Raw genomic sequence first — 26696 nt, 5'->3', positions numbered from 1 at the left:
TAGCGCCGCGTCTGCAATCCTGTGATTGCACAGACGTGGCGCTATTCGAACAGCACTGTTCCCGGCGTCCGGCGAGCGGACACAGAGCACATAAAGCCAGTTTTTGGGAAAAAAAATCTTAAAGGGACAGACTTAAAAAAAATTTTTTTTTTTTTTTTTTACTGACTGTGGGATGGGGGCGGCGCCCGGGCGCCCCTATGGACGGGCCGCCACTGCCCACCGACATGTTTCCCTATAACAAGCATCTACTGGGAAACATGTCAGTGGGAGAGTTTGGAGCAGCTGATCGGAAGTGAGATGAACAATCAGACACCAACCCACAGGCTATACTGTTTGAGTGATCCCTGCACAGAGGTGTTTGTGTACTAGACTGGCTGTCGGTGTGAACATCTGAAGCTGTCTTGACTCCCGTGATAGGAGTCCACCAATTCTGGTAAGGGGCCATCTGGCTATCTATATTACTCTCTCTCCTGAACAGGGTGCAATATTGGAAGTGTTGAAGCTGACCCATGGTCAAATGCATGATATCTGACAAGTGAATAGCGCTGCACTCTGGGGACTGCTGTACCTTTTGATAATTGTTAGATTTACAATAGCACCTTTGGATGTTTTTTTATCCTTTGAATGATTCTTGTGGGTTTTTTTTAACACAAAGATTAAGAGAACATTTTCCCCCTTTTTAATTTTTTCACAATTTTTTTTAAATTTGGAGAAAGCAATCACATTTTTCATTGTTATACTGATGATCCACAGTCAGAGTTTCATCACCTTGTTCCCATCAACATGTAAGAGAAATGAAAGGGTGTTCAAGGATGGCCTCTCATTAATATCAAGTTCAACAAAAGAAAACATAATCTAAAATATACATGTCTTTATTAAACAAAGATTAAAAATTGGTACATATCATGGGAAATCTAGTACAACAACATAATACATAAAAGCAAAAAGGCAACCATTCGACAGGTTAGAGATTATCCTACCTGTTTCGAGGTCATCGCCGCTTCGTCAGGGCTACAAGATCATTTCATATGATGGGGTGCCGGATATTAACAATTGTATAAACAAAATAAACAAAGCAAATCTTATTAACATACATAGCTCATATACAAATTTAACCCCCCCCCCATCCCTGTGAAGTCAAGTGATCACTCCCTAAGAAAAGAAAAAAGGGAGGGAAGGAAAAAAAAGAAAAGAAAAGTAAGGCGATACCACTTAGGTTCGTCTTGTCAATCTAGGCTACGGGAAGACAAGGCAAGTAGTTTTGTGCCAAAGGAGATAGTCAACACAGATAGAATAGACCAGAAGAGGAGCTGAGGCAAATGTTCGCCTGACTGTGTATCATCCACCGGAGAGATGTGCAAGTATAAATAATCACATACCTTAATCACTTCACCCCAGGACCATTTTGCTGGTCAATGACCGGGCCACTTTTTGCGATTCGGCACTGCGTCGCTTTAACTGACAATTGCATGGTCGTGCGACGTGGCTCCCAAACAAAATTTGCATCCTTTTTTCCCCACAAATAGAGCTTTCTTTTGGTGGTATTTGATTATCTCTGCGGTTTATATTTTTTGCGCTATAAACAAAAATAGAGCGACAATTTTGAAAAAAAATTAATATGTTTTACTTTTTGCTGTAATAAATATCCTCTAAAAATATATAAAAAAAATAATTTTTTTTCTCAGTTTAGGCTGATACGTATTCTTCTACATATTTTTCGTAAAAAAAATTGCAATAAGCATTTATTGATTGGTTTGCGCAAAAATTATAGCGTCTACAAAATAGGGGATAGATTTATGGCATTTTTATTAATATTATTATTTTTTTTTTTTTTTTAGTAATGGCGGCGATCTGCAAAATTTTATCGGTACTGCGACCTTATGGCGGACACTTCGGACACTATTGACACATTTTTGGGACCATTGGCATTTTTATAGCGATCAGTGCTATAAAAATGCATTGATTACTGTAAAAATTTCACTGGCAGGGAAGGGGTTAACACTAGGGGGCGAGGAAGGGGTTAATTATGTTCCCTCATTGTGTTCTAACTGAAGGGGGGGTGGGACTGACTAGGGGAAATGACAGATCGCTGTTCATACATTGTATGAACATGCGATCAGTCATTTCTCCCCCTGAAAGGACCCACTACGGTGGGCGGTCGGCAAGAGGTTAAAGGGGATGGAGGTAGACCTTTTATTTATACAGGACATTTAATCCAAACTACATTATAACTAAGAAAATATGCTCAAAGACTAAGTATCCAGCTTGCCCTTTAAAAAAATCCTAAACTATACTGACCCTCATACATAAGGATAATGGTTATCAAAACATTCACATCACCGCCTGATAGTATATGTAGTTGAACTATAATAAAACAGCCATAGATGATTCAATATATAACATACAGAGAAAAACATACAGCCTTGTTATGATCTTATGAAGGCAGGTACAGTAAAACCTTGGTTTGCGAGCATAGTTTGTTCCAGAAACATGCTTGTAATCCAAAGCACTTGTATATCAAAGCATTTTTTTTACAGAGTATAAAAGACAAGAGAGGCACCTCTAAGGCCCCATACACACGATAGAATCCATCCGCTGAAAAATCCCAGCGAATGGGTTTCAGCGGATAGATCCTATGGTGTGTACACTCCAGCGGATCTTTTTCCGCGGATATTTATCCCCTGGGATGGATTCCAGCAGATAAATATTTGAATGATTCGACGCATGCGTGGAATTCCTTATATGACAGCGTCGCGCATCACTGTCAGAGCTCTGTCTCATCAGATGTGGCTTCTCTATTGTTACTTGCTATTGAGGGAGGGAAGATAAGGAAAATATATGTCATGGGCATGTTCAGAAACCTAGCGAGACATGGGAAATGGAGTTAAAGGGACCTGCATCTGTATCTGTATGGTGATATATGGGCCCCTCCAACAAAGAGAGCAAATTTCAATAAAAAGCCCTCTTTTTTTCTGCTGTCTCTCTTATAATATTTAATTTGACATGCAGAAACAAAATGAAGGACATTTTTTACATTGTATGCTGGCAGGTATCTTAAGAAATTCTAATTCCAAAACATACTTTTTAATACACTTGACCAGAGTACAAATATTACTTTCATACCCAGTTTATTCTTCCCTTAGAGGGGGAGCATAAACAAGAAACATGGAATCTTCTGGATAGTTTCCTCCAAACCAGCTCGGCTCTAGAGCAATTTACGGTATTTAAATTTTTTGCACGCATATGAAAATCCTTATTCTTGGCCAAAAAATTACTTAAACCCCCAGGACAATATATATTTTCTTAAACAGAGGCACTGTAGAATAAAAAGATGATGGTTGCAAATTTTTATCTTGCGTTACGTTATATACAACTGATTAATAAATGCTTCTTCAAAAAGTTTCTGCACTTTTTTAAACTCCATTTTATATATATATATATATATATATATATATATATATATATATATATATATATATATATATATATATATATGTGTGTGTGTGTGTGTATGTGTGTATATATATATATATATATATATATATATATATATATATATATATATATATATATATATATAATGTGTACTGAAACTTTTTGAAGACCCCACATATGATAAAATGAATTTAAGTGCAAACACACACAATAGAATGCCCATTTCTTTGGTTAAATATAAAAGATGAGGTTGCTTCAGTAGATGAGGTTTCTATCCCACTAGCTTCGTTGCTTGTAATTCATTTTGCAAAAAAAAAAAAAGCAGAAACATTTTTTTTTTGTTTTGTTTACGAAAGCTTTATTGGAAGATTAAATCATGACAGAAGTGCATTATATATTCTGTATGTAAGGCAGAAACATTTTACAGTACAGGGCCGTCTTACTGAGCGGGCACCCCTGGGCACAGCCCATGGGCCCCATGTTCACCTGGGGCCCCATCAGAGATGGACAAATCGCACTAGCCGGGGGGGGAAGTGTTAGTTGATGCGCTCGAGGTGCGCTGAATGAGTAGTCGGCCGCTCTATAGGAGGATTCCTGGCCATTCCCGCGTGTGCTGCAAGCAGCTGCTACAGATAATCATTTGCACCATCGACAAGCCGTGTGGATTAACGGTCAGGCTGCCCAGGGACTGCGGGACACCGGAGCTACAATTACCCTGATACAGTCCCAAATGATAACCCCAGCAGAACAAACGGGACGGTCTGTGGCTATGCGGGTGGCCGGGGGAAATGTTATGCGGGTCCCCACTGCCAGGGTTCACCTTGATTGGGGTTCGGGGGCCAAAGAAGTGGAAGTTGGAATAATGCAGAACTTACCTGCGGAGGTTTTTTTGGGCAACAATTTGGGACGTTTAAATTCAGCCTTCTCCCTGGATGTATCCCCGGAAGCCTGCCCTGTTACCACCCGCCAGCAAGCCCAGATGGAGGTGCGCTTCCTTGAGGACGGGACCCTGGTAAGACCTGTCACCCCTAACCTAGACTGTACTACCCCAGCCATTCCTACCCCGACTTGGGCTTCTCCCCATGACTTTGCACAGGCAACGCTCAGCGTCCCTTCCCTAGCTAGCTATAGGGAAAGAGCAGGATTGGACCCCGGGGGGGTTGGAGAGGGAGCGTGTAGAGTGGGTCCAGGGATTACTCCATCGAGTAACAGAGGAAAAAACAGCCTCCCATCCGCCCAAGCGGCAGATGGTTGTGCTGCAGAAATATCGGCATGATCTGCTGCGCATTGGGCATGACATACACTTATCCGGACACCTGGGGATGACCGGGACCCTCCACCATCTGACTCAGTTGTTTTTTTGGCCAGGGATTACAGGGGATGTCCCACAGTATTGCCGAACCTGTGATACATGCCAGCGGGTGGGTAAGCATAGGGGCCCACTGAAAGCTCCCCTACACCCTTTACTTATCATTGATGAACAATTTAGCCGTGTTGCCGTAGACCTGGTAGGACCATTGCCCAGACCTAGTCCTTCTGGGAAGAGATATATCCTTACCGTGGTGGATTATGCCACCCAGTACCCAGAGGCCATTCCCCTAGCAAATATCCACGCAGAAACCGTGGCAGATGCCTTGCTACGGATCTTTTCCAGGGTGGGCTTCCTGTGCGATAAAGCCCCTACATAGCTCTCCTTATCACCCCTAGAACAACGGGCTGTGTGAGAGGTTCAATGGAACACTGAAACAGCTGCTTAGGACATTTGCAACCTCTCACAGGGATTGGGAGAGATATCTGCCGCACCTTCACTTTGCTTCTCGGGAGGTGCCGCAGGAATCTACCGGGTTCACCCCATTTGAGTTACTGTATGGGAGGTGGGTGACAGGCCACTTGGCAGGGACCTTACTGGGTTTTGGCAAAGATCTGTGCCACAACCTACCTCGTGGCTAAATGTTCGGATGAAAGAGTCCGACGGACTTTTCATGTGAGTGAGTGAGTGAGAAACTTATATAGCGCAGCAAATGCGAACTTAATCGCCTCAAGGCGCTTGGCATCCAAAGTTGTACAGGTCTTTCAGAAGAGGTGGGTCTTCAGTTTTTTCCTAAAAACCCGATGGTTTTCTTCCAAGCGGATGGTCGTGGGTAGAGCATTCCAGAGCCGTGGTCCTTGGACCGAGAATCTACGTTCTCCCTTAGATTTGTAGTGAGATTTGGGATTTGGAGAAGGTTTTGGTTGGTTGATCGGAGCACGCGCTGGGTGACGTAGGGTTTTATTTTCTCGCTTAAATATTGAGGAGCTTTACCCTGTGTACATTTGTGGGTGAGGCAGAGAGTCTTGAATGTCACCCGGTCCTGTACGGGCAGCCAGTGGAGGGACCTCAAGGCCGGGGAGATTGGTTCCCACGGCTTTTTACCCGTTACCAGTCTGGCTGCTGTGTTTTGGACGACTTGTAGACGTGTAATCTGGTATTTCGGTAGTCCTAAATAGAGTGAATTTGCGTAGTCGAGTCGTGAGTTGATGATTGTTCCAACCACTACTGCCGTGTCCTCTTCCGGGATGAAGGGAATGAGTCTACGTAGCATGCGGAGCAGATGATGAGAACCGCTGACGACTGATCCTATTTGTGCATCCATCGTCATGTCTGCGTCAAAGATGACTCCGAGACTTTTGACTTTATTGCTTGGCGCGATGGTTTGTCCGAGGATGGTGGGTGGTGTCCATGTGGTCCTGGAGATAGATTTCCTATTTGCATGAAGGGTGAGTAGCTCTGTTTTGGATCCGTTGAGTTTGAGGGAGCTTTCCGTCATCCAATTGTCGATCAGTGTAAGACATTTTCCTAGTTCATGGAATTGGTCTTGTTTGTTGGTGATTCGAAGGTACAGCTGCGTGTCGTCCGCATAGGAGTGGTAGCACAGGTCCTGTTTGCTGATGATTTTGAGGAGCGGGCGGATGTAGATGTTGAAGAGTACAGGTGAGAGGGGTGATCCTTGAGGAACTCCGCATGTGATGGTCCGTGTTTCTGATGTGAAATCTCCAAGTTTCACGGTCTGAGTGCAATTTTCTAGGAAAGATGCGAACCACGGTAGGGCCGCATCAGAGACTCCGGCTACTTCTTTGAGTCGCGTGAGCAATATGTTGTGGTCTACCGTGTCGAAGGCTGCACTAAGGTCCAGCAGCACTAGGAGACAGGATTCTCCGTCATCTGCTGCTTCGAGAGCGTCATCCCATATCTTGAGGAGAGCCGTTTCTGTGCCGTGGCCTGGGCGAAAACCTGATTGTAGGGCATCTAGTAGTTTGTGGTCGTCAAGATGGGGCTGAAGCTGTTGTACTACTGCTTTCTCCATGATCTTGGAGATGGTGTTCAGGCTTGTTACCGGTCTGCGATGGTTTGGGTCTTTAGGGTCGAGGTTGGGTTTTTTTAGGAGGGGTTTTATTATGCCTTGCTTGAGGGTGCTCGGAACCATCCCTTCCCTGAACGATTGGTTTATGATGTGCGTTATGATGGGGGCCAAGATGTCCGTGCATTCTTTCAAGAGTTTTGTAGGGATGATGTCATTTGGTGATGTGTTGTCTCGGAGGCTTCCGATGATGTTTTTTGTGGTGTCGATGGAAATTGGGACCAGTTCGAAAATCGTTGATCGTGGACTATTCATGTGGATTGCTTCTTCTTGCTGTATCTGAGTGGGCTTAATGTTTTTTTTCTGTTGCACTGTTTGCCGAATCTTTTCTATTTTGTCGATGAAAAAGTCAAATAATTCGTTACAGAATTCTTGAGTCTCACTTGCAGGGGGCTCCAAGCATGCGGGGTTCATAGTCTTAGCGACTAGTTTAGTTTAAAAAGTTCCCGTGGACGGTTTAGGGCTTTTGAGATGGTGTTTGCGAAATGCTCTTTTTTGGCTTTAAAGATTGCTTTGTGGTAATTCTTGGTGAGGGTTTTGTACTTTGTGAGGTTTTCTTTTGATGGGTTCCTCCTCAAAGCTCCTTCAGCTCTTCTGCGATCCTGTTTCAGTAGAGTGAGAGTGTCGTTAAACCAGCCCGAGTTGTTTTTCCGGCTGAGAGCTCTGTGTAAACATGTTGAAAGCATACTGGGAAAGATCAGAAGAGGTAGCCACTATATGTGCTCCCCCTGTGGAATATTCTGAGAACCTTCCCCTGCTGGTGCTCCCAGAGCTAAATAGGATTACTGCAGGGATAGAGACAATAAAGCTTGACGACCAGCTAAGACCAACGCAGAGAGAACAAGTTAGACAGGTCCTTAGTCAGAGAAGAGAAATGTTCTCCAAAGTCCCTGGGTACACTACTATGGCAGTGTACCGAGTGGAGACCCCAGGACAGCTGCCACTAAGACAGGCGGCTTACCGGATACCTGACGCAGTAAGAGAGAGGGAATGCGTCATGAGATTAAGGAGATGCTTGAGTTGGGAGTCATTGAGCCATCCAGCAGCCCCTGGGCTTCCCCGGTGGTCCTTGTACCGAAGCGGGATGGCGCGACTCGCTTCTGCGTAGACTACCGCAGATTAAATGATTGCACCACCACTGACACTTATCCTATGCCCAGGGTGGATGATCTGTTAGATCGCATTGATCAGGGAAAATCTGGACGACATTGCAATCTACAGTGATACCTGGGAGGACCATCTTGTTCACCTTGGTGTCGTGTTAGACCGCATTAAGGGTGCAGGGCTAACGCTTAAACCAGAAAAATGCAGCATAGGGATGTCCAAGGTATAGTACCTTGGATATCGAGTAGGCAGTGGACAACAACAACCTGAGCCTGCCAAGATTGAGGCAGTTGCTAAGTGGCTGACCCCCCGTACTAAAACCCAGGTCATGGAGTTCCTCGGCAAAGCTGGGTACTATAGGAAGTTTGTCATGGAATATAGTTCCATCGCTAAACCCCTGACAGACCTTACCAAGAAGCACCTCCCCCGACAGGTACTGTGGTCCAGAGTGTGAAGCTGCCTTCCAACGATTAAAGAATGCACTAAATGTGGCTCCTGTTCTAGCTGCCCCTAACCCAACGAAACGTTTTTGTGTCCACACAGATGCCTCTACATTCGGGCTGGGGGCAGTACTGAGCCAAGTAGGACATCATGGTGGTGAGCACCCTGTGGCCTACATCAGTTGGAAGCTGCTACCCAGGGAAGTCAGTTATGCAGCCATGGAGAAGGAGTGTTTGGCACTGGTGTGGGCTCTCAAGAAATTTCAACCTTATCTCTACGGACGATCTTTTACGGTGCTCACCAACCACAATCCATTAATCTGGCTTAATCGGGTCTTCGGGGATAATGGACGTTTGTTACGATGGAGCTTGGCCCTGCAGCCTTACAATTTTACCATCCAGTATCGGCCATAAAAGCAGAATAGGAACGCTGATGGACTTTCCCGGAAAACTGAACTATAAGACTCTCCCGGACAGCCCCAAGCTGACCCGTGGTGAATCTAGCTGGGTGTGCCAGACTATGGGACAGGGGGGGCATTGTCGCGGACACTGGCTGCAGGCACCTTTTCTGCCACATTCACCCTGTTATTTGTTATCAATTTGTTATTTTTTAACAATGTATATTGGGGTGTAATGCCTAGCCGCGTACAGAACCCCGAGAACCGCCTTCAGGATTTCTAAGGGTGTAAAATTTTGATTTCACTCCTCACTGTCTATCACAGTTTTGGAGGCCATGGAATGACCAGATGGCACAAGACCCCCCCAAATGACCTCATTTTGGAAAGTAGACACCCCAAGCTATTTTCTGAGAGGCATGGTGGGTATTTTACAGCTCTCATTTGTTTTTGAAAATTAAGAAAGACATTTTTTATTTTTTCAATTTTCAAAACATTGAGACAAAAAGGCGAGATCTGCAAAATACTCACAATAGCTCTCAGCAAATAGCTTGGGGTGTCTACTTTCCAAAATGGGGTAATTTGGGGGGAGTTTGCACCAACTGGGCATTTCATGGCCTCCGAAACTGTGATAGGCAGTGAGGAGTGAAATCAAAGATTTACACCTTTAGAAAGCCTGAAGGCGCTTCTTGGTTTTTGGGGTCCCGTATGCGGCTAGGCTCCCAAAAAGTCTCACACATGTGGTATCCCCGTACTCAAGAGAAGTAACAATGTATATTGGGGTGTAATTCCACATATGCCTGTGGCATATTTGAGCAATATATCATTTAGTGACAGCTTTGTGCAAAAAAAAAAAAAAAAGTATTTTTCCAGCAACTTGTGTCAAAATATAAAATATTCCATGGACTCGACATGCCTCTCAGCAAATAAGCTTTGGGTGTCTACTTTCCAAAATGGGCTCATTTGGTGGGGTTTTGAACTGTCCTGGCATTTTATGCACAACGTTTAGAAGCTTATGTCATCCACGCTTCTAATTACTTGACATCCAGTTATCTTAAACTCAACGGTTCAAAAACAGAACTTCTCCTGTTTCACGCTAACCGAAAAAAATCACCCCGCGTCAACATGGACTCCCCTGCCCATTCTGGGTAAAACTAATCACCCCCAGCACCAAAGTCAAAAGTCTCGGAGTCATTTTCAACACCTACATGACAATGGATGCACAAATAGGGTCAGTAGTCAGTGGATCACACCATCTGCTGCGCCTACTATGCAGACTCACCCTCTTTATCCCGAAAGAGGACATGGCAGTCGTGGCGGGAACAATCATCAATTCCAGACTGGACTACGCAAATGCCCTCTATCTAGGACTCCCCAAATACCAAATCACTCGTCTGCAAGTCGTTCAAAATACGGCCGCTCGATTAGTGACCGGCAAAAAACCATTGGAATCAATCTCACCTTCGCTGAGATACCTTCATTGGTTGCCAGTAAAAGACAGAATCACTTTCAAGGCACTCTGCCTAATGCATAAGTGTATTCAAGGCAACGCCCCCCAATATCTATGTGAAAAAATAAAAGCCCATAACCCAAGTCCAAGTCCAAAGGAGATCGAAGATTTGCAGTCCAGGGACCTCGGCTGTGGAATGAACTACCAACCACCATCCGACTGGAGTTGGACCACATGGCCTTTAGGAGAAAGGTTAAAACCCATCTCCTCTGAGATCAAGGGGTTCTTTACCCATGAAATGGATACAGCGCCCAGAGGCGATTCAGTTTGCATGTGTTGCGCTTTACAAGTTTCTCACTCACTCACTCACTTGAAGACAAAGCCCTTTCTGACACTTTTTGTTTACATGAAAACTTTTTTTTGCAAGGAAATTACGTGTAGCACTACCCCCGGAAGAGCTGCTGGTTTGTTTTGGGTGGCACGTTACCTTGTGGCTCTTCCGCCGTCCTAGGGGTGTATGGTGCATATAGCAGTAACGGAATGTCCACGACAGGTGTCTTTTTCTGTGCTCTTTATTACCCAGTCGGGTAAAAACATTAAAACTTGTGATGAAGAGTAGAAGTGAAGTAAAAGAAGAAGTAGCAGACTCAGGCGCAACAATGGGGAAACAGTCCTGCTCCCAACAATGCTTTGTATTCTCCGCCACTCCAGCCAGAGTGGATATAGCGTACCCGGACAGGCCCAGTCTCACTGACCTGGCAGCCAGGGTATCGCTTGAACTTGAAGAAAAAATGTCTCTGCCACAGACCCTCCTGAAATGGACTCAGGGAAAAGCCTCTGCCACAGGCCCTCTCTGCTATTATGATTACGGAGATGATCCTCCTTGATAGAATTGCGTCTGGATCTCCTTCAGATAGTTTTTAGGTACCGACTAACAGGTGACCAGCCTCTCAGTGTCCTGCTACCTTGATCCCCGGTGGTTTGTCGAGACCCTATTGGATCGCCAGCCTCTCATTGGCTCTCCTCAGATGGAATCACCATTGATCTCTTGGGATCTTCAGGATTGGGAACTCAGTCGACTACTGGGCTCCCTGCCACAGCTCAAATGTTCCGGACCAACATGGTTCCGGAACCAGTAACACCGAGTGGAACGCGCACCCTGGCCTGGAAGGCCGTGATGCGCAGTCACCCTAAAGGTGGGTGCCGCAATCCGAAGAAGAACCCAGACCAATGGCATTTGACCCATAAACACCCTCCCCCAGCATGCACAGCGAGGCTCAACTATCCTGATAGGCTGCTGGGGAAGAGCACCCAAACCTCGACTCCACTGCTGCCACCCATCGCCCTGGGGTAGGAACTACACCCCAGTAACAAAAGACAGCCCACAGCACAGCCAAGCTGAGACAGAGACCAGTTTTGAACATAATAATTGGATCAGAGTCAGTTAACACTCTGATCCCTCTCTAAATTTAACTAGCACCGGTACTTTTTAAGTAACCAGGCACTACACACGTTTAACCCCCAAACATTATATATTTTTTTAAAGCACTAAAACACACTATATTGCCCAAATGTTTGATGAAATAAAAAAGATGATCTTAGGTCAAGTACATGGATACCAAACATGACATGCCTTAAAATTGCTCACAAACGTGCAGTGGCGACAAACTACATACATTTTTAAGGTCCACCCCTCCCATATTTGGGTTATATTAGTGGACACAGAGGGGTTTCTCCACAAGACCAGCTGCCATACGAATTTGGACTATCATGTCTGCGTGAAGGGAGGAAAGAACGAATGTTTTTTTATTATACCTCCACTTCACAGCGAGAGTTTTTTTTACACTTCAAGCAGGCTCTCTCCCCCAGCCTAAAACAGGAATCTACAAGCCCCTGGGGTAAGCGATTAGGTCGCATGGTGCCACATGCGCCAATTTGCTGATCAAACAAGTGACTAAAAAGTGGCACGCGCGTGTAATAATTGTCCACATATAAGTGGTACCCCTTTCCGAATAAGGTTGACACCAGGTTCCACACCATCTTGCCAGCGCTCCCTATGTAATCTGGGCAGTTCTCCGGCTCTACGTGACTATCTTTTCCCTCATAAACCATAAAACTATATGTATAGCCTGTGGCCCTGTCACAGAGCTTATACATCTTGACCCCGTATCTGCCATGCTTGCTGTGAAGGTACTGTTTGAAAGACAAGCGGCCAAAAAATGTAATCAGGGACTCGTCAACGCAGACAACTTGATGGGGAGTATACAAGGCTGCAAAACATTCATTGAAGTGGTTTATGAGGGGCCGAATTTTGTAGAGCCGATCAAATTCAGGGTCTCCACGAGGTTGACAAAGTTCATTGTTGTTGAAATGCATGAACTGCAAGCTCAATCTGCTCGTATCGTGCCATGGTCATGGAGGCAGAGAACACTGGCACATGGTAAACTGGGTCAATGGACCAATATAACCGTAGCTCACTCAATTTAACTATGCCCATGTCGAGGGAAAGGCCCAGAAACGTCTTAAATTCGGAAATCGTAACTGGTTTCCATTCTTTGGCAAGGGTGGACTGGGGATTAGCGGGGATGTATTGACCAGCATACAAATTAGTTTGGTCCACAATAGATCTATAGAGATCTTCGGTGAAAAACAGCCAATAAAAATCAAGTGCCGTAAAATCAACTGTTTCCACCTGAATTCCGGATTGGCCAGTGATTGGGGGAAGTACGGGTTTTGCAGAAGTGGTGGGGACCCAATCGGGATTGGCAAAGTCTGCATGCAGGACACTATTGGCACAACGGGCCTGTCTTTATCTTCTTCTTGGTGGCAGTGTGACACTACTTGTGCTTGCCACCTCACCAGCTTGAACTGCATTTATGGGACTCGCCACATCATCAAATGTTACTGCAGTGCTGGATGTACGTCCAGGGTGTACTAGGTCGCTGGTGCTTGCCAATTCACCAGAAGGATGAGCGGTACTAGTACTTCTCTGCTCCATACGAGAGCCCTGCGTTTCTTGCACCTTAACAACATCAGAAGAATGGTGTCGGGTACGCCTGACCTTGGCAGGGACCTTAACTTCGTCACCAGAGCTATCTGTCATGGAGCTGCTGTCGTCTACAGGATCGTATTCTGAGTCTGAATCTGACAGATGAGTGACCTCCTCCTCACTATCTGTCATGCTAAGAAATGTGTAGGCCTCTTCACTAGTGTACCTTTGATTTGCCATTTTGGGATCTAAATTTACTGGTACAAGTAGTGAGATTCACAGGTAAAAAATCACCTGACTGTCAGCAACTGTATCAAAATGAAAAAAAAACTGTTAGCGATCGCTGGGATCAGGCCTGACTCTGCGAACACTGCTGTTATGTGTTTAGTGTTTTGTAAGTGACAGTGATCAATCGATACTGCACTTGGTTGGGCTGGGCGGAGGGGCAAAACGCAGGTGCTAGCAGGTATCTGGGCTGATCCCGCTAACGATGCGTTTTTTGGAACCCTAAACTGCTGGTGATGCTAGTATAGATCTGATCAGATATTTATCTGTTCAGATACTATACCACTAAGGGAGGTGTATGCTGCCTGCATGGGTGTTGCACTACTGGCACTAACCTGACGCTGCCTGGGGCGACGCATACACTGACTGACGCTAAAACCTAATTGATATCACCTGAACCTAAATAACTAACTGGCTAACCAGCGTCACCAGTGACACTTATATGGTGATCACTGGTGAAAGGGTTAACTCTAGGGGCAATCAAGGGGTTATTAGGCAATATATGGGGGTACCTGACGCTATAAAAACCTGGCGGTGAACCTAAAAAATAACTGGCTACCTAGCATCACCAGCAATACGGTGATCAGAAAAAAGATCACTGAGGCCTCGTACACACGACAGAGTTTCTCGGCAGAATTCACCGAGAAACTCGGTCAAAACCCGGATTCTGCCGAGAATCTCTGTCGTGTGTACACTTTTGGCTCGATGGAGCCGCCGAGGAGCTCGTCGAGAAAATAGAGAACATGTTCTCTATTTTCTCGTTGTTCTATGGGAGAAGGCGTCCCGCCGAGCTCCTCGGCGGCTTCATCCCAGAACTCGACGAGGAACTCGACGTGCCAAGCACGTCGAGTTCCTCGGCCGTGTGTACGGGGCCTGAGTGACACTGGTTGAAAACAAGGGGTTAAACCTTTATTAAAGGGGGGGGGAGGGGGCTACCCTGGACCTAAAGGGGCCTAAAGCTAACTGCCCTGACACATTTTACTATCACAAATGACACTGAATGCAGTGATCAGTAAAAAACATTACCTTTGCAAACAGTGACACTGTGACTGGGGGTGATCTGGGGGTGGAAAGTGTGCCTATGTGTCCTGGTGTCAGTGTAGTGTTGGTGCACTTACTCTGAGATGTCTTCTCTCCTCAAGCTCCAGTCAAAAAGACCGCCTCGAGGAGAGTGACATCACTTCCTCCTGCCAGTGTTTACAGTTCACAGGCAGGGGAAGCTTCTCATTCGCCAGGAGCGATTGCGAGGGGGTGGTCAGAAATCAATGGCCGCCCCCTCATCACGTATCGCTCCTGAAGCGAAAACCACTGCCTTGGGCACAGGGTGGGCTCCCGCTGGGAGGCAGGGAAGTACATGTACGCCAATCTGCCTGCCCGTGCGATTCTGCCGACGTACATTGGCGTATGGCGGTCGGCAAGTGGTTAAGAATGTTTTTTGTCACATGCTGCCACTCAATAATACAAATCTTTCGATACCAATTATTATTATTTATTTTTTTTAGCTTTTTCTGTAATAGTCTTTCATTTTCATTTTCCTCATACAGTGAGACTGATGTGGGGAGCAAAAAGCAGTTTATGCTTTAATTTAGATGGTGTACCCTTTTATATACATATAGGATATACCCAACCATATCAATCCTGTTGAATATCACCTCTGTTGGCTCAATACTACTTTTTCAGAAGTATACCAAGTAGAGGTTTTAAACATCACATGGCATATTGCTGTTTAAAAAGAAAATGGTGTTTTAGTCCTATAGTCAAACTTTGTAACATTCCACATGCAGCACATTAGTCCAATTTGTTGTGATTTGCTTTGTCTGGCTTTGTGTGGACCATCTGCTCATCACTCATCGTATTTAATTGAGTTTTGTTTCTACACTATCTTAAAATTGTTTCCTCTTCATTTTTTTGCACATATGTTTTAGAACATGGAGATGGATATCCATTTGATGGTAAAGATGGGCTTTTGGCTCATGCTTTTGCACCAGGATCAGGAATTGGTGGTGATTCCCACTTTGATGATGATGAACTTTGGACCTTAGGAGAAGGTCAAGGTAAGAAGGATTCCCTTGTATATAATCAAATTTTAATGTTTCCCATACATATAATATCCATAGAAACTAAGTTGGATATAATAATTGTCTAGTGATTAAATGAAACATATAAGTGTGCTTTTCAAATAAAAATAAAAAATCAAATACACCATTCTCTACAAAGGAAGGAAAATATGGACAGCCGCACTCCAAATACTTAAAAAGACGTGCCCTTTATTGGGTGAAGGAAAAATGCACTACAGGTATCAGCACACAGTGGGAAAAACATCTGACGCGTTTCGCATTGGATATCAATGCTTAGTCATAGCTACCATTCTCTACAGGAGGACCACAAACATGCTTCTAATATGGAACTTTACTCCCAACACCTTAAACCAATTTTTGCTTATGGCGTGCATCCACAAAGTTTTCAGCCAAACAAATGTTCTTTTGGTATTCAAATGTATTTCCTCTTTTGAAGTCAAATTTGAGAAAACCCCACTATGGGCCAGATTCAGATACATCGGCGTATCTTTGAGCGGGCGTAGCGCATCTCATATGCGCTACGCCGGCATAACATAGAGAGGCAAGTACTGTATTCACAAAGCACTTGCTCCCATATGTACTCCGGCGTAACGTAAATGGGCTGGCGTAAGCCCGCGTAATTCAAAGTAGCAAGGCAGTGGGCGTGTTGTATTGTAATGAAGCGTGACCCCATGTAAATGAAGCGCCGAACGAACTGCGCTTGCGCGCGCATGCTCAGAATCACGTCGCAAATACTCCCTAAGATACGTCGGCTCAATGCTTTCGATGTGAACGTAACTTAAGCCCAGCCCCATTCACGTACGACTTACGTAAACGACGTAAAAATATACGCTTGTTCCGACGTCCATAAAAGTATGGACGTCGGAACAAGCGTATATTTTTACATCGTTTACGTAAAGGCATTACCTGAGCCTCATATAGCAGGGGTAACTTTACGCTGGACGCAAGCCTTACGTAAACGACGTAGCTATACCCGACGGGCGCAAGTACGTTTGTGAATCGGCGTATCTAGGTCATTTGCATATTCGACGCGTAAATCTACGGAACCGCCCCTTGCGGCCAGCATAAATATGCACCCAAGATACGACGGCGTACGGCAACTTATGTCGGGCGTATTTCAGGCGTATCTAGTGTTAGGAATCAGACGCATAGATACGATGGCGCATCTGGACACTTACGCTGCATATCTGTAGATACGCCAGCCTAAGTGTTCTCTGAATCTTGCCCTATATGTTTATGTGTTCCCATTCATACAGCATGCCTAAAAATATTTTTTTTAAATCATATTTCTTACCTTTTGGATGTTTGTTTGGAGCAGGTCTCTGGGTAGACTGCAAGCTACTCTAAACAATTTAACAGTGAATCTGTTCTTACACAGGCAAACTGATACCAATGATAATGAGATTTGCCAGCACAGTAAAAACAGGGCTAATTATGGTAAACACTAAATCCCCGGCCCTCTGACAGATAAAGAGAAGCAAAGTATATATAAAGGTTAGCAGCACTTTATGGGCATAAAGTAAAAAGTAAGCAGCACTTTTAAATTTGTTTTTACATTTTTGACTATGTGAATGGGAACATGTAACAAATCTAGCTGCAAAAATGGAAATACATTTTAAGATCACAATTACTGTATATGCTCAAGTATAAGCCGACCCGAATATAAGCCGAGGCACCTAATTTTACCACAAAAAAATGGGAAAACATATTGACTCAAATATAAGCCTAGGGTGAGAAATGCAGCAGCTACTTTAAGTGGAAAAGAGGGCCAGCAATGCCCATCTGCAGCTTCACCTGTGCTCATTTGCAGCCTCACTGTGCTCATCTGCATGCCTCACTGTGCCCATCTGCATGCCTCACTGTGCCCATCTGCATGCCTCACTGTGCCCATCTGCATGCCTCACTGTGCCCATTTGCATGCCTCACTGTGCCCATCTGCATGCCTCACTGTGCCCATCTCCCTGCCTCATGTACCTGATCTCCAGAACACCGGCGCTGTGACATGCAGTCTAGTCGGCGGCCATCCAGTGCGGCCGTCGTTCTCATCGTTGACGGCACACTGATTCAGTTTTACAGCAGTGAGTCAGTATTCCGCCTATCACAGACGAGGACGAGGAGAAGGCTGGGCTTTGTTATACTGGACGGCCGCCGACTAAACTGCATGTCACAAAACTGGGAGATCAAGCGCAGGAGGCTGCAGATGGACACAGTGAGGCAGGGGGCTTTTTCAGCACAAAGAATGTGCTAAAAAAACTCGTCTGATACTCGAGTATATACGGTATATTTTCTTGGATTGCCATTAAACCTCCTTGTACTACCTGCATATATGATTTTAGATTCTGCAAGTAAGAAGATATATAACATATGTCAGGATACAATTAATATATTAATGTTCAGTAAAAAAATAAAAAAAACTGACAAACATTCTGAATATTTCACACATTAAAATGCAAATGTTAACTCCTGAACATGCAGGTGATAAAAAAACAAAGTGAGGACTTTCCTATAAACTATCCTTATATATTGCTGTATGCTAAAAAGCATGCTTATCGCCACTTTATGGAATGTCAAATATGTCCTTCTATATCCCGACAGTAATAAACAGTAATGTTCTATGCAGTGGCCTCCTTTTGGGGGAGTGGCAAACAAGCATCACCCCCCTCCGGGCGGCTCCAATAGGATCGCCTGATGCTTTGGCCAATCTGGAAACAGGTCTCACGACCTGCCTTCTGATTGGCAGGGAGGAAATTGTATGTGAAAATAGCAAAAATTTATTTGCTATTGTCACACAACTGGGTGGGCTTCGGGCGCAGTGCTCTGCGCCCCAAGGCCACCCTTTTTTGAAGCCTATTGGAGCCTCGGGCTCTAATCAGGTGCTTTAAAAAAACACTCCCCCCCATTGGAATCCATAGTCTGGTGCCCTGATATGCAGATCAGGGGGCCATACACATGGATGGGGGGCGGCGCCCATGGGCCCTCTATGGACGAGCTGACACTGGTTCTATGTATAGGTCTCCTGCGAAATCTAGGAAGGCTTAACAGCTAAAGGGGAAAAGTGGATATATATCGCGCTGTGCTACTGTGTCAATCAATATATGTGTAGTAGCCAGCACAACCATTGGAAAACTCAGTGAAAAAACAAAGTGCAGCGCTCATATATAGATTCACAAAGTATTGGTTAATTACATTGTGATATCAACATGGGTGAATATTTAAATCAATAAACAATCATAAATATGAATGAGCATTCAAGAAGTGCTTAACATAAACGAAACAAAGTAAAAATATCAGTCCACCACAGTGCATAACCCAAAGTTCTTAAAAAATGCAAATTGATATACATCATAGGATTTCACTGATGTGGAGAAACTTCAGAAAAATTTGAAAAACAGAAAGACTTGCAGAGAGAGCCGTCACCAACTGTGTCAAGGCTTATCGGAGGTGATTGACCTAAAGAGGTGTATACCACTTAGATCAAACCGGCTTGTGGTGATGATCACCGTAGAGTCAGAGGTAATGGGGCTCTCACATCCAAATATCGACCACACGGATGCATCACAGGGAGAGGGGTAGATATTCCCATACATTCAAAGGAGGTCTCGATATTCATATGTGGTTACCAAAAATGAAAAAGAAGGTCCACATAGCATAATACCGTAAAAATATTTATTATGTAAAAAAAGGTAAACTCACATTTCGGTAGAACATAAAAGCATCAAATGGAGATAAAAGATAGCGTAGTGGTGTAGGCAGGTGTCATCCGATGCGTTTCGTCTTAAGAGACTTCGTCTTGTAAGACGAAACGCCACTTTGTTTTTTCACTTAAGAGCTAAACAGAACCTGTCTAAAATTTAACCTTTTACTCAGATCTTTAAAGCGGAGTTCCACCTAAAAATTGAACTTCCGCCTAATCCACTCCTTCCCCCCTTACATGCCACATTTGACATGTCATTTTTTTGGGGGGGTAGTGGGGGGGTCAGGAGGAGTGGGACTTCATGTCCCACTTCCTCCTTCCACCGAGGGGCTGGTAAGGCGATTAGCTTAATCGCCTTATTGCAGCCCCTCCCTGTAGGCGAGCGCCTGTCCAATCGGACGCCGCCGCGCCGCTCGCGCATGCGCAGTGGGTGCCCGGCCGTGAAGCCGAAAGCTGTCACTGCCGGGTGCCCACACTAGTAATGAAGGTGGGCGAGGAGCGGAGCGCCGGGCCTGCGCGTCGCTGAAACCGTGGAGCAGGTAAGTGTCTGTTTATTAAAAGCCAGCAGCTACACTTTTTGTAGCTGCTGACTTTTAATAAACTTAAAAAAAGACTGGAACACCCCTTTAATTTGTATCAAAAGAAATACTGTTTGGGAATTTTTTTTTTTACTGCATAAAGGAGAGGAGCCTCTAACTGTAGAAATATGGTTACATTTTTAAGAAGTACCAGTTGAAAATTACAAACAGATTCTACTTAACAAACCGACAGTCCCTGTCTTGCTTGCACCACCTGTATACTGCTGTTCAAAGTATATAGGGCCAAAGGGGCTTGTAATGACCTGGGGGGAGGGGGGCGGGGAAATCCATGCTATTTTTCTCAGTGATTTTCATCCATATTGCAGGGACCAAACATTACATTAAAGCCGCAAGCAGTCTTAAATTACTTTTTTCTTATAGTAATCTCATTTTGTGCAGGGACAGTTCTAAACACGTGCCACTACTATAGACACCCAGCAGGTACGATATTTAAAGGAATTTTTCATTTTTTCTTTTTTCAATTTAAGCATCATTAAAATCGCTGCTCCAGAAAAAACGACCGTTTTTAAAACTTTTTTTCCATTGATACATGTTCCCTGGGACAAGACCCGGGTCCCCAAACCCGTTTTCCGACAATAACTTGCATTTTAGGGGGCGTTTATCCCCCTCTGTGCTGCTGTATAGGTGCCGATGGACGAGGAGCTGATGAGACACACGTCCTCGCTCCTCCATAGCCAGGCCACGCCCCCGGGGTTACCGCTTTTGGTTCTGAAATTCCACCCCGAGCCAGACTCGGGAATACCACCAGGGGGATTAAATTCCTTTTTTCTCATGATTGGATGCACCTGTCTATGAAGTTCAAGGCTTAATGAGCTCACCCAACCAATTGTGTGTTCCAATTAATCAGTGCTAAGTAGTTACAGGTATTCAAATCCACAAAATGACAAGGGTGCCTAAATTTATGCACCTTTCTAATTTTGTTTTGATGCATATTGCGCATTTTTGGTTAATCCAATAAACCTCATTTCACTACTGAAATATTACTGTGTCCTTCAGTTATTTGATAGATCAAAATGAAATTGCTGATCCAAACACCCAAATATTTATAAATGACAATCATGGAAATTGTCAGGGGTTCCTAAACTTTTGCATACAACTGTATTTAAGTCTTTTCACAGATTCTCAATTGGATTTAGGTCTGGACTTTGACTGAGTCATTCTAACACATACATATGCTTTTGCAGACTGTTATGTACACACCAACCTTTTTTTATGACAAGAAAAATGCAATTTTTTAAATTGGTCATTAAAAACGACCGTTTGTAGCATGCTCTATTTTTTCTCTTAGTTTTTCGTGTCGTGAAAAACAGTTGTGTGTAGGCTTTAAAGACGGGGGAAAAAACGTGCATGCTCAGAAGCAGGTTATGAGAAGGGAAATTTTCATAATCAGCCCAAAGGGTGTCGCCAATCAAATGGAACTTCCCTTTTATAATGCCATCGTACGTGTTGTACGTCAACAATGCTCAAGCATTTTTTTTTCACGATCGTGTATATGCAAGGCAGGCTTGACAAGAATCACGTCAAGAAAAACATTGTTTTTTCCATGACATTAAAAACAGTCGTGTGCACGCAGCTTAACAGGTTTCCTTGTAAGAATGCTCTGTATTTGGCCCAATTCATCTTCCCATCAACTCTGACCAGCTTCCCTGTCCCTGCTGAAGAAAAGCATTCCCATAACATGATTCTGCCCCCAACATGCTTCATGGTGGGGCTGGTGTGTTCAGGGTGATGTGCAGTGTTAGTTTTCTGCCACACATAGCATTTTGCTTTTAGGCCAAAACTTCATATTTGGTCTCATCTGACTAGAGCACCTTCTTCCATGTGTTTGCTGTGTGCTCCGCATGGCTTGTCGCAAACTGAAAATGTGATTTCTTATGTCTTTCTTTCAACAATGGCTTTCTTCTTGTGCCACTCTTCCATAAAGGCCAGACTTGTGGAGTCCACGACTAATAGATGTCCTGTGGATTCTCCAACCTGAGATGTGGATCTCTGCAGCTCTCCCAGAGTTACCATGGGCCTTTTGGCTGCTTTCCTGATTAATGCTCTCTTTGCCTGGCCCGTCAGTTGAGGTGGATGGTCATGTCTTAGTAGGTTTGCAGTTTCCATTTTCAGATGATGGATTGAACAGTGCTCTGTGAGATGGTCAAAGCTTGGGATATTTTTTTATAACCTAACCCCACTTTAAACTTCTCCACAACTTTTTATCTCTGGATTGTCTGGTGTATTCCTTGGCCTTCTTGATGCTGTTTGTTCACTAAGGTTCTCTAACAAATCTCTGAGCGCTTCACAGAACAGCTGTACTTATACTGAGATTAAATTTCACACAAATGGACTTTATTTACTAATTTGGTGACTCCTGAAGGCAATTGTTTGCATTAGATTCTAGTTAGGGGCATTAGAAAAGAGGGCTGAATACAAATGCATGCCACACTTTTCACATATTTATTTGTAAAAAAAAAATTGAAAACCATTTATCATTTACCTTTCACTTCACAATTATATTCCACTTTGTGTTGGTCTGTCACATAAAATTCCAATAAAATACATTTACGTTTTTGGCTGTAACATGACAACACAGTGATGCTTGTGGAAAATGTCAAAGGGTATGAATAATTTTTAAAGGCACTTTGAAGGTAGCAGCTAATGATTGCTAATGATTGTGAGGTCTTGTGAGTACTGACCTTTGTCCAATGCCCTAGAGACTGGGTGCTGCTTAGTGAAGGAGATGCAAACTCATGATATCACCAACCACTGCATCCTCTCCCATTCAGCCTTTAACTGGTATCCTTCAGAGTGTGTCTTCAGCCCATAAAAGAGAAACCCCACACTTTGAGGAATAGACCCTCCAGACCAGTGCTATGACTGAGACCTCGATGATCTCCAAGCAGAATCTCAGCAGACTACCCAGACAAGGGACTCCTCTGGCAGGGCCCGGCGATCCACGCTCCCCCTGCTCTAGGCTTCAGAATATTAGACTTCAGACTCCCCAACTACCTTCTGGACCCATTCTCCAAAGATTGGCTGGGTTTTCAAAAATGCACACTGCTCTCCCATTCTTCCTCACAATGTAATTCTAGAATTTTCTAGAATGCAGGGGAAAGCAATAAGACCAGCAGCCCGTGTAACACTGAGCAGGCTAAAACAATCAACCCCTGCTCCACTGATTACAGAGGAGCTAAACTAAATATACCTAGCAACCTATACTAACTAGGAGGGTGTTACACTTATGCAATATATTACCATATTTATTGTTAAAATATAAAAGATGAGGTTGTGTTGAGTAAATACTCAATATGTCAAGACTTAAAGGCCAAGTTCTACTTTTTTTGTAAAATCTACCTCAGTTGCAGAAAAAAAAAAAAAAAAAGATTTCTTTGATTTTAAGAACAAGGCCTCACCTTAGCCTTTGCTGTATATTTCATAGAAAGCTTCATCACTTGCTGGTATGTAGATTTGGGACAGATAAACCAGTAAGACACAGGAAGGAGTTTACCAGCTGACCTCATTATCTCACACCCTTCATCCATCAACTATGTTTGCACAGCATCCCCGACATCTATCAATGTGTGCATTAGCCTTGCTTCCCCTGCATCACTCAAAATGGGCTCAGGTCACATGCTGAACTCCCTGGGGCCCCAGTCCAAGGTACACCCCTTATGTATTGCAAGAGCCTGCCTGATTGGATACAGAGTGATTGGATTGATGGTGTGTCCTCCTATTATATAGTTTGGGTAAATCTAAAGGAGATTATACAGAGATTGTACAATCAGATTTTATAGTGTATGGCCACAGTTATACACCTAAAATTAGCTTGTTGTACTTTTAGGGTCTTTAATTGTAAGCGGCACACCAAACACAGAAGCAAACACACATTTTTTCCACATGACAAAACGGGTGACAAACACAGCAAAATGCAAAGTAAAAAATGTGCAACCCACACCACGCCAAAATGTCCTAAATTTGCCAAGTGTAGCACAGCCCATTAAAATAAACAGGCTTCCCTATGTGTGTCATGGGAAAAACGAGCCACTACTTCACTACTCCAGGTGCGAATGGGGCCTGAAAGTGAAATTCAGTATCCGATATTTTTCATTGGTGATGCTATGAAAGCCCCTGCAGGTCATTAGTTAACAGCGATAAATGAGCCTCGAATTATCCCTGTAAGTCACATAAAAAAACCCTCTTGCCACTGAACTTTTATGTTATTTTTGCATTGGTACATGTACATGTCTCCGGTGGCAGTATTTTAACAAAATATTTCAAAGGAACCTTGCTACTTTCAAATTCATTAGCTTTTTGGCGCTATGTTCAAGGTTTATGAATTTCCCACTGGGTTTGTAAAACCTCCTGCCAACCAAACTTGTCCAGTTCACTCATCCATACTAGGTAGAAGAATTTTATTATGCACTCAGTGAACAATGAGAAACATGAGCCTTTCAAAGCTATCTGTTATTCCCTTTTTAGTTTTCTTGTAACTTTAAAAATAAAAAAATAAATAAAAGATTCACAATTAGTACTACTGTGCTTTTACTGGCATTATTGGATTGATTGCTTGTTAACTCTTACTATTCACTTTAGTTGTGAAGGTCAAATATGGAAATGCTGATGGAGAATTCTGCAAGTTTCCTTTCAAATTCAATGACAAAGAATACAACAGCTGCACTGATGCTGGCCGCAATGATGGATTTATCTGGTGTTCTACTACCTATGACTTTGATAAAGATCAGAAATATGGATTCTGCCCTCATGAATGTAAGTCTAACATTTTTGCTAAGTTATTCCTCTGATTTTTATTGCTCTGCAACAATAGTTTGTCACCTGCAGGGGTACTGAGGCATATTTAAAAATACCAGGTTGATTCAGGCACTATTGCTGTAGTAGCTTGTTCAGCATGTGTAGGTAATTCACCAGAATTCAACTTATATGGTACAGAGGGTGCTAGCCAGGGCTCAAGTCCTGCGGGAACAGAGTTCCTGCACTTTTTTCACAGCAGGAACTCAGTTCCCTTTCCAGGACTAGAGCAGCCGAGCCGCCCGAGCCAATCCTTCACTAAGCGGCGATGCCCAGCTCAAGTCACTGTCAGGGGCAAGCGAACCTTAGTAATTCTTTATGTTACTGGCCACTTCCTGTATATGGATTCATCAGGTAGTGTGCGGGTATTCCGTCACTTCCTCGATGCCGCAATGTCTCCTGGGAGCTTTTGTCATTGTTCCCAGGAGTCATTGCGGAGGTCTGCCACGAGTTATCGCGGGATTTAGAAAGAACTTGCGGTTTATTTATTATGCATATGAGCGTATTATTATTTTTTTTTTGGTGGCGGAGTGGATCTTGGGTGGGAGTTCCCACACTTTTTTCCCCAGGACTTGACCCCTGGTGCTAGCAATCCTAGGGGCACGTAGAGAGGGCGATTTCAGGAAAGTACAGTATTTGTAAAATCAATCACTAAAATCTCCAGTGAGTTTTAGAAAGTTAAAGTCATTTTGAAAGTAATGTTCAATACTTAAATGTGTAGTATTTATTCAGATATAACCAGGTGAGCCCAGGGCCATCTTTAAAGGGGTTGTAAAGGTAAAAAAATGTTTCCCTATATAGCTTCCTTTACCTTAGTGCAGTCCTCCTTCACTTACCTCATCCTTCGATTTTGCTTTTAAATGTCCTTATTTCTTCTGAGAAATCCTCACTTCCTGTTCTTCTGTCTGTAACTACACACTGTAATGCGAGGCTTTCTCCCTGGTGTGGAGAAAGCCTCTTGAGGGGGGAGGGGGTGAGCAGGCAAGTCAGGACACTCTCTACTTTGCAGATAGAGAAAAGAGCTGTGTGTTAGTGGGCGTCCTGACACTCCTACTCGACTCCTCAAGAGGCTTTTTCCACACCAGGGAGAAAGCCTTGCATTACTGTGTGTAGTTACAGACAGAAGAAAAGGAAGTGAGGATTTCTCAGAAGAAATAAGGACATTTAAAAGCAAAATCGAAGTATGAGGTAAGTGAAGGAGGACTGCACTAAGGTAAAGGAAGCTATTTAGGGATTTTTTTTTTACCTTTACAACCTCTTTAAGGCAGGGCAAAGGGGAAGCTGCCCTGGGCCCTGTCATTGTTGTGGGGCCCAAAGCAGCTGCCTCATACTTGCCAACTATCCCAGTTTAAATTCCCTTGTCCCTTGAAGTTTTAGCCCTTTGCTGTGTCCTGATATCTCAGTGTGAAGTGCTGCTACTAATGCTGCCCAGCTCTGCCCTATTGTTATGTACAGGTGACTCACCTACAGACCCTGTGTTTACATGTATATAACCGTCATTCATATGTAAATAACAGGAGCATTCATATGTAAATAGGGGCTGCATTTATATGTAAATAGATGAGGCTGGCAGCATTCATATGTAAATAAAGGCGACATTCATATGTATATCATGCCCCTCTGCAGTGAAGTGAAATATAAGTAAGTATGAGCATATTGGAGCAAGCAGGATCAAGTATGACTGATTCTCGACAAGAGACATTGGGCATAACATTGTAAACATGTATACTGTATATCTAAAGAATCTGAATGCATATACTCTGCTAAAAGTTCAAAATCTATAGTTGTACACTGCATAAATGTGAATTAATAAAATATGTGTTCGGGGTATTGGCGCTGCTAGATTTTAATATTGGTATGTCTTCGTGTACCTCTAAATTGGTGAATAAATTTGCAATGTCGGGTACCTCAATATGGTTAGCTCATATGAAGAGCCTCCAATAATGATTGGGTTCCCTTTTTATTGGTTTGTGATAATTATATAACAATATGCAGTATATATTGTGCAATCACCCCGTGTATGTCCTCTTGATCAGCA

General features: G+C 43.7%; 1 protein-coding gene across 1 annotated transcript in view; it reads left to right on the top strand.

Annotated features, from left to right (window-relative positions):
- The window catches only part of MMP2 (matrix metallopeptidase 2), an 876267-nt gene that overhangs the window by 139841 nt on the left and 709730 nt on the right, over positions 1–26696 (top strand). The window contains exons 4-5 of the mRNA XM_040328746.1: positions 15422–15550; positions 24446–24619. Coding sequence (XP_040184680.1) covers positions 15422–15550; positions 24446–24619 — 303 coding nt within the window. The remainder of the gene's footprint in view (positions 1–15421; positions 15551–24445; positions 24620–26696) is intronic.

Source organism: Rana temporaria, chromosome 11 (assembly GCF_905171775.1).
Source record: "Rana temporaria chromosome 11, aRanTem1.1, whole genome shotgun sequence".
In the NCBI taxonomy this organism is placed as follows: Eukaryota; Metazoa; Chordata; class Amphibia; order Anura; family Ranidae; genus Rana; species Rana temporaria.
The sequence above is the reverse complement of the archived record's forward strand: the minus strand, read 5'-3'. Positions and strand labels throughout refer to the sequence as shown.